The sequence below is a fragment of the Saccoglossus kowalevskii genome, chromosome 1 (genome assembly GCF_978046115.1).
Source record: "Saccoglossus kowalevskii chromosome 1, keSacKowa6.1, whole genome shotgun sequence".
Classification (NCBI taxonomy): domain Eukaryota; kingdom Metazoa; phylum Hemichordata; class Enteropneusta; family Harrimaniidae; genus Saccoglossus; species Saccoglossus kowalevskii.
In genome coordinates, this window is record NC_140641.1 from 17,073,072 (window position 1) to 17,083,704 (window position 10,633).

At 35.5% G+C, this 10,633-nt stretch overlaps 1 protein-coding gene across 1 annotated transcript; it reads right to left on the minus strand.

Annotated features, from left to right (window-relative positions):
* Positions 1-1,338: 1,338 nt before the first annotated feature.
* On the minus strand, positions 1,339-7,984 carry LOC102810083 (cytochrome P450 3A29-like). The gene is made up of 12 exons (XM_078014292.2): positions 7,898-7,984; positions 7,341-7,393; positions 6,522-6,618; positions 6,261-6,377; positions 5,182-5,270; positions 4,687-4,835; positions 3,977-4,110; positions 3,662-3,841; positions 3,181-3,401; positions 2,751-2,888; positions 2,330-2,492; positions 1,339-2,220 (listed from the first exon to the last, which is right to left on the minus strand). Exons 1-12 carry the CDS (start codon positions 7,955-7,957, stop codon positions 2,143-2,145), a joined length of 1,479 nt encoding a protein of 492 aa, XP_077870418.2. The 5' UTR covers positions 7,958-7,984; the 3' UTR covers positions 1,339-2,142.
* Positions 7,985-10,633: the final 2,649 nt, after the last annotated feature.

Here is a 10,633-nt window from a genome sequence, read left to right on the forward strand (position 1 = left end):
TAAATTATTTCATATCTATTTTAAATAATCATAACATTCAAACTAAGCACACATCGAAGTATTGGAACATTCAAACATAAAATTGCACTGTTTTCAATTTCACAAAGTATTTACACTATAGCTACTATAAATACACACATGTCACACTCTTGGAATAATTTTACTTTCACGCAAGAGGCCCTAATTTCTAAACGTGTGCTTCACTATAATTTTACTTTACAATACGAAACAATACATTGACCCCCCAATACTGTTGTAACGGATTTGTTTTAGTATGCCCTACATATATTTTGTTTAGAAAAAAATAATGTTCACCTACATAAATTCATTCATGTTCACTATAACATTGTTGGCGTTGTGCCTAGGACAAAGTAGAGTTCATTGCTTTTTCTAAATAAAATATATTATGATATAATAACACTATACATCAGCATGCATTTTACAAAAATCATAGTGACTTTGAACTATGGAAAGGTTAACTGTGTAAATAAAACACAATTTCAATATTTAATGACGATTTCATATCATCATCATCATAGACCCAATTTATATGAAGAAACGTTACTATTGCAGATTTCTGTTTTATATAACATGCACATCTGTGTGCTTTTTTTAATTTTGTGTCCAATGTAAGTACTGTGTAAATCGTATAGTTATAAGTAATATACATGACTGATGCATCTATATATACATACATAATAAATGCCACTACCTAACTATACACCTGTATCTTTAGAGTCAGGATCAGGCTAGGCAATTACATAAAGATAATTAGTAAGCACTATATAAGCCGTTATCAGGATTCAAAAAGTATGGAAAGATCGGTGAATGGTCATATTGATCAATAAATTAGGCATACATTTATACTGATATATATTCCTTATGTAAGTATAAGTTCATTCCATGATTTAACCAATGTATAGGATGACACATATTTTATTTATTTGCTATTTAATCTTTATTTAGAGAGTTTTCCTAAACGCAGGTTTTTATTCTCAACATTTGTAATGAATGAGTTTTTTAACATAAAATTTCGGCTTAAATACGACAAATGATTTTAATTGCGAGAGAATAGCGGTCTGGGATGAACTCTACACAGAAAACACAACAAATATCAGGCCCTTAAATTTGTAGATGGCGTATGTACATGTGTTTTTTGCATTTTGACTCTTTGGAAACTCAATTTTATCATATTTCAAGGGTAGAGGGAAGAAGTTGAAAAATTACAAATTGGCGGACAAAGGTATCAAAGGTATCAACAACTTTTACACGTCAATTATTACAAATATACATGAATTCAACGAGATTGGCGTCAGTGACAATGAATGAATATGCAAATTTTCAAATACGTATATATAAACCATTGTATTGTTTTTGTATTATTAAAGACAAAATATACATATAATAAAATCAAAATAAATCTGCTCCATCGGATTGATGCCAACAACAATCAGAACGTCGCTGTATGTATGAAGGCACAAACACACATTTGAAAATAAATTCATTAGTATTCATAGATATATTGATAATCAGTGAGGGAATTTCATAACAATCTGACGGTGGTGGAAATTGATTTCTTGCACAATTATGTGCATGCATAGTTACATAAACACCATAGTGGAATGTTTAGAATAGTTTAATATTATCCGAGTAATACATTCATCAACTCATCAATATGTTCCCCTGATATCCATAGAAATGTACTAATTCTATAGAGGCATTTTTATATACCAAGTATGAAATCAATCAAACAGATAATTATCAAGAGAAGTCAAATAGTATTTTTGACCAATTACAGAATTGAAGATATCGTCAAATATTTTGATCCACCCAATTTGCATATACACTACATATCAAAGCAATCGAAGTAGCGGTTTTCATGAATGAATCGAAAATATTTTTGTCAACAAAAAATTAAAAATATCCACTAAAATTTACATTCAAACCATTTAATTTTCAGATTCACGTATAATCGAGGACCACCCAAATATTATACACCAAGTATCGAACCATTCGAAGTTTTCAAGAAAAAGTCGAAAATGTTATTTGGCTTTCAATCATCCTCTTATGCAGATCAGTCAGCGTCCAAATGATCCAAAACAAACTGAAGTAAAAAAAATGTAATAATCATCAATCAGTATTTCATTGCCTAGATTTAATGCGAAGTATAATGCCATTTGGTGGTGACAGGAATCCCATCTTGCCCAGTTCCGGAGGAATCTATAAATAAAGAACAGAACATTGAACAGAAAGGTAATAACATGATTCTATATGTAAAACACAGTATATAATTTATAGGTATTATTATACGATGTAATGTATAATTTACCTGAGTTTCAGCACATGGTTCGAATGTAAACTTCTGCAATGCTCGAACCAGCCCAATCTTTGCCTCCATCAATGCGAATCTCATTCCAATACAGTTACGAGGACCAGCACCAAAAGGTATCCATGCATATGGGTGACGTTTAGCTTTTTCTTCCTTGCTGAACCTTAATGATGAATATGTTCAGATAATATTTCATTAATGCCTGTGAATAATTGTATTTGACTGAAAAATATTGCGCCAAACACACTAACAGTAAATTAACAGTAACAGGTACAAACCCAAGATGGCTTGGTTAATTTTGAGTGAACTTGTTTTATTAAAACGTCGAGGTTATTTCTAGTTCTCTAGTATACAACCTACAATCTCGTGTGTTAACTTTAAGTACGTCACCAGCTTGCATTGTTACATTTGCAATGCTTACCTTTCGGGAATGAACTTGTCCGGATCTGGGTAAATATCAGGATCGTGGTGAATTCCATAAATAGAACCGACTACAGTCATTCCACTAGGTATCTTTATTCCATTGATATTGACATCTTTGTTACATTTACGATCAAATCTGTCAATTGTATGTGTGCAACATTTAATTTATTAATTTTAAGTTATGTAGAGTTTTGTGTCTATCGGACAATACAGAAGTCCATATAGACAAGGGCATATATGCATACATAAACAATCTTGGGCAAGAGATGAAGTAACACAACCAAACAACAATCTTACATGCACATGATGTATTTAACATGGCCATTGAAAGGCCGTACCTGTGTATGCGAGGGGGGAAATAACTAAAACGCACTAAGTATCGTGAATTAATGGCAATGAAAAATTGGGTTATTTATGGTAAAGCGTACCTTGTTGCCGGTGGATATTTTCTTAATGTCTCGGAAACAACCATATCTAGATATGTCATATCGGAAACAGCATCATAACCAACCTCCTCGTAGCTGAGCATGACATTGTCGATTTCTTTATGTAACGTGTCTTGTACTTCGGGGTTTGTTGCCAGATTATAACAGACAAACGCCAATAGCGTACTTGTAGTTTCGTAACCAGCAAAGAAGAACAATAATGACTAATAACAAAATGAAAAAAATAATTGATTCGTATAAATTGAAACGGCATAATTAGTGACTTAATTAGAAATGTCAATATTTCAATCACCTTTCATTCAATTTATTTTTTGGTTAAGCGTCTTCATATGATAAATGTTTGAATGTAATTAATCTCTTTTTCACCACCCCATGTGCGACATTTAAAAACGTTTTTTCACAGTCGCTGGAAATGTTATTCGGGTTAGTCTAAAATAAATCTGTCCCCCATGTTCCCGCTCACCTGTCCCACAATTTCATCGCGGGTAAATCCTTTGTGAATTTTCATTGATGAAGATGGATCGTCTTTGACAAATTCTACTTTGTTCTCCCCTTCATGCTTATCCTCTTCATATTCTTTGTTCTTCATGTACTTTTCATATACATCGTGGGCATTCATCATCAATTGTAGAAAATCTATTCTCTGAAAGAAATACAACATACAAAATATAAAATACTTTGTAATATGTTACATACGAGTAATGTAGAAATCGAGTACATCTTCACATCTTACTGCATTTTTGACACTCATCTCACCTTTGACATTCAGTCCACTTACCTGGTTCGAATCTGCGGTTGATTTTCGCATCTGAATAGCTTCATCAGTAACTTGCACGAAGAAATTCAGAATTTTTCGCGGAATAAAGGCGACGTCGAAATAGTTCAAAATTGGAACAAGAAATGGGAAGAACACTGCAAAACAAGTATCGACATAATTACTAATGTATTCATCGATCCGCTAAATTTGTACATTGTAATCATGATGTGGATCGAGATAACTCGTTCTCTAACGTACACATCATAGAACACCACAATCCGGTTCCTGCATGATTAGATGTATTATATACAACGGTGAATAATTGTATTTATGTTGTCTACTACATTGTTCGTTTCAGAAAATTGTAAGTGTTTAATTTAATATTGCTGTTGTTATCAAGTCAGACTTGGTAATTATGGTGAATTATTATAATTGAACATTATCGTTTTTATCTTATAATCTTATAACTAGTCCTCCTTGCCACGCAGTAATATAACGAGGTGTATGGTTATATTCAGAATAAGTAGTTACTGTACATATGGGTTTCACGTGAGGAGAAAAATGTGCGCACTATTTTATTTCAAAACATGCGACAACACTTGAATTGTTTGGCCCGTACATTTTCCCATGCAATATGGTGTGTGTGTTTGTCGGTTGTTTTGTTTTTTCGAGCTAGTGAATTCTATTAGTTTACAAATATTCGCTTGTTAGACTACGTTGGTGATACTTACATACAATTAATACCACAGGACTAAACAAACTGAACTTGAAGGCTTTCTTTATATTCACCACAAACGGGTGGTCTGGTTGCGACTGCGAATTAACATCGAGTCCAAATCCAGCACTACCAATGCTGTCAATTACAAAACTTCCAAACATTCTGCAATATGAGCGACAGAACATCATTATTAAATCTTTCACTACAGAACATAGTGTTGAAATTTAAAAATCAAATGCCTGTACGATATTTTATATTTGTTTTATGCAATGTTTAATTCCCAGAATTATTGAGGTGAAAATCCGAAAAAGACAGCACTGAAAATCGGTATTCCTACTCCTAAAATAAATCAATTGTTTACACTGGTAATGCAGTCATATGATTGCCTTAACCGAATACGTGATTCAAAATGGCTGCTTATTTGATGGGTAAACGACTAGAGGTACGCAAATGACATCAACATTCTGTGATTTTTTTCGAGGTTATTTTCATTAAATTAAATACTTACTCTTTGATTTCAACTGGTTTTTCCGAGTCACAGTGATTTTTCAAGTTATTCACCAACTCAGTGGCACACCGATTTATAAGAGGGGACATCTGTAAATTGCAATCAAACACAGTGAATTGTTAAACGGAATATATGAATACTTTTTGGAGGATTCAATGATGCCTTTGTTAGATTCATGCTTATTGTCGTGGTCCACCCGTGATTCAACACCTATTGTTTTTCCAACTAACTTGAAATGCAATACAAGTAAAATATAGCTAGTTGGCAGACGTAGACGGGGTGGGGATTTTCCGAAAGATGTATGTCGTGTCTAAAGTACATGCATGTGCATGATGGCTGAGAAGTGCTAAGCTGTGCATTGCAGCTAGTGAACATGACAATAACAATTTTGCAATTGTAATTAGCGATGTGAAGGGGTTACATGCTCATTTATGCCCATAGGATAATAAATGAATGCGATAGAACTAATCAACTGACAGTGTTTAATTTGCTAAATGTTCACTTATGTTTGGCCTTTAAATACGAGGTACTCTAAGGATACATTGGCAGGTTACTTGTCCCTTGACGTTCTCGGGGTGGGACAATATCACAGAGCGTTTAAGTTGCTCATCCCTGTTGTACATCGAGCTGCTGTGGAAAAACAGCAAAAGTCGAAAAAACGGCACAAACTCAACATTGGGGAAACAAACAAATTAATTAGGGATAGTCTTGGCATGCTGTTCAGGAGAGTCTCAATAGTTAGCCCAAAGTGTCGTTGTTTTCACCGGTTGTGTGTGCTGCGTAGTGAAAATGCCACCATGTTCGCTCCCGAGAATATGTCGACAAATTAGGTTAATAATAGGCAACCACCCTCTGCTCGCATAAGCTTATTGATATTACTGACCAAGTTAGTGAACGTAAGTCGACGTGTCTCGCTATATACTATGCTGTGATATACGTACTCGATCACTTTTTGGAGAATGCAAATACCAATGTCGAAACTGTAAATTGTCGGCATACTGTGACGTATGTCGTAGTAAAATATGACCCAGTTAGTTTCCATAATGTGAATGCGTCATTATTCACGATGTTAAACTTACCAGTTTCATTTTAGCGCCACTGAATGAAGGGGTCAGAGTGTTCCGCGCCCCTCTCCAGTGGTCATCGAGTAGCACAGTAAGGCCTGAATCTAAAGGTCTACTTTTCAGTGGGAGTACCTGTGATATGCGAGGCAAAAATAATGAAATAAGCATTTCAATGTATTCTTAGTTTCGTGTTTACAGTTAAATATCAGTAGCAAAACAGGTTGTCTGACGATACGCGATTATGGCACCTGAAATAGCTATGTAATCTGAACATACCCGTCTGTTGACGAAAGACCCAAAGTGTTTGACACATATCTGTTTACATATCTCTGGGTCGGCGAAGGTTATTACTGGTGTACGCCCTTCGTAGGCCCTATGTATTTGGAGAAAAAAAAACATTCAAGATTATATTTCAGATGTATAACATATCCATTTCTAATATTGTGTTGGAATATAGGAAACATACATATACTGGCATATAACCATCATGTTCTAAGCTACGCAGGTCATTTCTAATAGAATCGATCTGTATTTGTTGTGCATATTGATTTTTTAAAATATATGTTATCCTTCGACAGTTCAGAGTTGATATGACTGAACTTCTACAGTGATTCTGTTTAACCAACAATTTTTCCGTAATCACTAGTATGTCATTCTTTGGGTCAGAAATAACTCACGAAAGGAAGATTTAGTCTGACGACCACAGTTTGACATTTGTAGTTCACGTCCGATTGCCAGTCATTGAGTATTATCGTAGAATGAATTGCATACGTTCAATTGTTGCGTTAAAAGCTGATAAAACACATTTTGTATTGTGAATCTACTTTAAATAAAATATATGTTGTGAAAAAGGTTTGAAGCAATTATTTTCACAACTAGTGTGTCTTTAGGTCGGGTTGGCCAAAGACTATAAAGACTATCTTCTCTATAGTCTTTGGGTTGACATAATGAATATTCTCCTCGTTTACACATTAAAATAGCTCAAAGTAGCCCAATGTGTAACAAATGAAGTTGACACGAGTTTGGCGAATATTTATACAAATCATTTAGCAAATACTGGCAAAAATATTAACGATTATCGTGAGGCATACATACCCATATACTTTGCCATATTTCTTTATCCATTCCAGATCCTTGTACTGAATCCCCTGTAGTGAAATGAGTTAACCAATCGTTGACTCGTTGCATGTATTGGTTAGTATGCAAAAACCTGTATCCAAGTAATCTGATTGGACCATGACAGACTATCTCAAAATACACCAAAATTCATACATACACAAATTACATATTAAACTTAACGGAGATGGATTATAGAAAGACTCTTTTGCATTTAAAATACCACACCAGTCACTCGGCTTCACCATATATTATTAAACGCATCTAGTAATGTTTGAATTGGTCAAGAATTCAAAGGAAAGGAAAAATCAAATTATGTGTATTCAATTCATATATAGCAATTGATACCAATTGTATGTGGTATAGTGGTAATCGCATGAAGAGATTTCCTACAGGAAACATAGTCGTCATAAATCAGTGTGTTGCTAATTGTGGCGCCCTCTGTTATGCAATTCGATACAGGCACAGTGCTACGGTAAATTATGAACCTATTATTTTATAGTAGGTCCTTGGGTAAATGTAGTGCAAAAATCTACCTCTCTGTATTGCAGCATGTTACCAAATAGTGGCCATGGTGACGGACCGGGGATTCCCATTTTCTTTAAAGTTGAAAACGTCCATGTTGAATATCTACGGGAATATAGAAATGTATAAGATTGTGTTTGCCCATCGTCCGATTTGCACGGTTTCGCTAGAACCGACCATCAATGACCGTCCTTACGAAACCGTGCGTGGTCGTGTTGGGAAAAGCTTTATTTGACCTCAGTTACATGAATGATTGGATTGAACGCAGTTGGATTCGATACAATAACAGCAAGCCTCATAAATTTCAAATTAAACCAATAGATTGTGTCATCGTATATCACGCCATAGCTTAACTGACAAAAACATGTGACCCGCGGTTGATTTCACATGGAAACGTGCCACAGCACGAGACTACGTATTCGAGACTTTGTATTCGTATACCACTGAAACGCAGAGGATCACGCACCGTTGTTTTACAGGTGCATTGTGGGAATTGTGCCAACTTGAAGGTATAATGGTGAGGCGACGGCCAAATAAATGAAACTTGACAGGTAACGATGGTTTATGCCTGTCCTACCTGCTCACAATTTTACTGCTATAATAACAAATAATTCCAATTTTACAGATGAATGTATCTTTCAGTAAAAGATACGTACTTTGTAGTGCGGTTTCATATCATGAAGAAATGCAAACCATTATGACATTAAAATGATGTGTCACCTGGACAGGTCGGTCTCCTTGGTTTCAAAGGAATGGATTTATATACATAATGTACACATACCGGATATGATTCAGATAGGTAGCGTTGGTATGTACTGACTAGCATAAGCCTATACTATCTGAGGCTGGTGAGGTCACACCTGGTAATATCAGAAGCATTGTAGTATGAATATCGAACATGATGTGCCTCTGATGCAAGTCATTTGATTCAAAATAGCCGACTGACAGACTTACTAACGGTATTTTAAATTGGTTTACTCTCCTGTAATATTTTGTACGAAGGCAGAAAAAAAGCGCGACGGACTCACTGGAATGCTAAATATACAGATAATATAAAGGTTTTTTTTAGTATTCCCCAATCATCGGGAACCACAAATTTGCCATCAACGGCAATAATCAGTCGACCACAGTCGTCAGGGAACGACAAATTCCCGATGTTTGATAACAATCGTGACTGTGCCATACCATACTATTTTTAGAATAGCTTTTATATTACGAAATCATTGATAATCGGCAACCTGTAACCAAATATGTAGCCTATATAATATGCGTTTATATCCGTCGATTCAATTCAGTGGTGGCGCAAGGTTGGTGAGCAGACCCCCCTCCCCTCTCCATGCATAATTTCGTGCCGCCGGCTCTGTAATTTCTTTGTTTGATCATGAGTTACCACGGGGTTAACATGAGATCTGTGTTAACATCGATCTTAAGACAAAGTGGTCTGGTAAGTTTGAATCGTCAGCACTTCATTTTGAGTCATATTGCCAGTCGCCCCAGTCATAATCGTCATCGTCATCCTCTCAGTCCCATAGTCATCACGTTACTGTGTGTATAGAGAGAACATAATATATACACGGCCACCACGACAAAGAAACTAATTTCATATGTACAAGTAAAACGAGCATAATGGCATACTAATATGATACAGTGTGGTTGGTGTGACAAGACCACATGCTATTGACACGTTATCAATGACCCAACCGTGAACCATTTGGACTTTACACTACGTAGAGTCAATGCGCATGTCGCATGCGATTGAACAATTGCATTTGAAATGTATACATAAATACTACTCACAGAAGACTGTTCTTCACACAGTTCACACACGGACAAAGGCACCGCGTTAATACATACTTGGTCTATGTTTAGGTAGAACATGGCATCTACATAGCTACCACAAAATAATAATCTAGTTTCCTACTTACATGTAAAATAAGCATAACGTCATAAAAGCAAGAAACAGGGTGGTTGGTGTGACAATACCGCATGCTATTGATAGGTCCATGTTAACTGCATTCAATAGTGTCCTTGCTTCTACGACGACACGTTATCAATGACCCAACCGTGAAACATTTGCACTTTATATTAGGTGGGGTTAATGCGCATGTCTCATGCGATCGAGAAATTGCACAATTCATATGCAACACACGGAAGACGGCCACGATTATTATCTTATAGAGGGTGTGTCATCAGAAACTGTACAAAATATTTGCCCCCTTAGGTTTGTACTAATCGATTGTTTCCACGATGAATTTTCTGTATTCGTTTTTACACTATGTGAAGATTGTTTTCTGCTATTCCATTTCCAGTTCTGTCATCAGCCAATGCAGAGTTTCCATCGGTGACGCGTGAAAATAAATCTAACAAAATAAAAAACATTATGGTAATTTATGGTAACATACATAATGTAAGTTTGTAAAAAGTAACGTTGGCCGGTGATTGATGATCTTTTTTCTGGCTTGTATTCTAAAAACTCTTGTCACACCGCCAACGATGTGAGTGATACAGGGCGGTTCGTAAAATATTTATCATCACCAGGGCAACAATAATGGCCAAGACCCCGGGCCAAAACCGTAAGCTAATATGACAGTTTTTTTATGTGTTTCATAATTAATAATCGGCAACTTGACATGTAGCATGCTTTTTGACGCTGATGTGAAAACAACCGACGATTTTCTTGTTAGATAATGTATTAGACTATTAGAAGGTAACATGGGATGAACTCAAAGGTCGATCTGAGACACAAC

Excerpts from the sequence above, each read along its gene's own strand:
- LOC102810083 (XM_078014292.2), bottom strand. The coding sequence starts at position 7,957 with ATGGGAATCCCCGGTCCGTCACCATGGCCACTATTTGGTAACATGCTG. Across the intron at positions 6,619-7,340 it reads AAATATGGCAAAGTATATGG|GGCCTACGAAGGGCGTACAC; the intron begins GTATGTATGCCT and ends CCAAATACATAG. Across the intron at positions 6,378-6,521 it reads GGTCTTTCGTCAACAGACGG|GTACTCCCACTGAAAAGTAG; the intron begins GTATGTTCAGAT and ends CGCATATCACAG.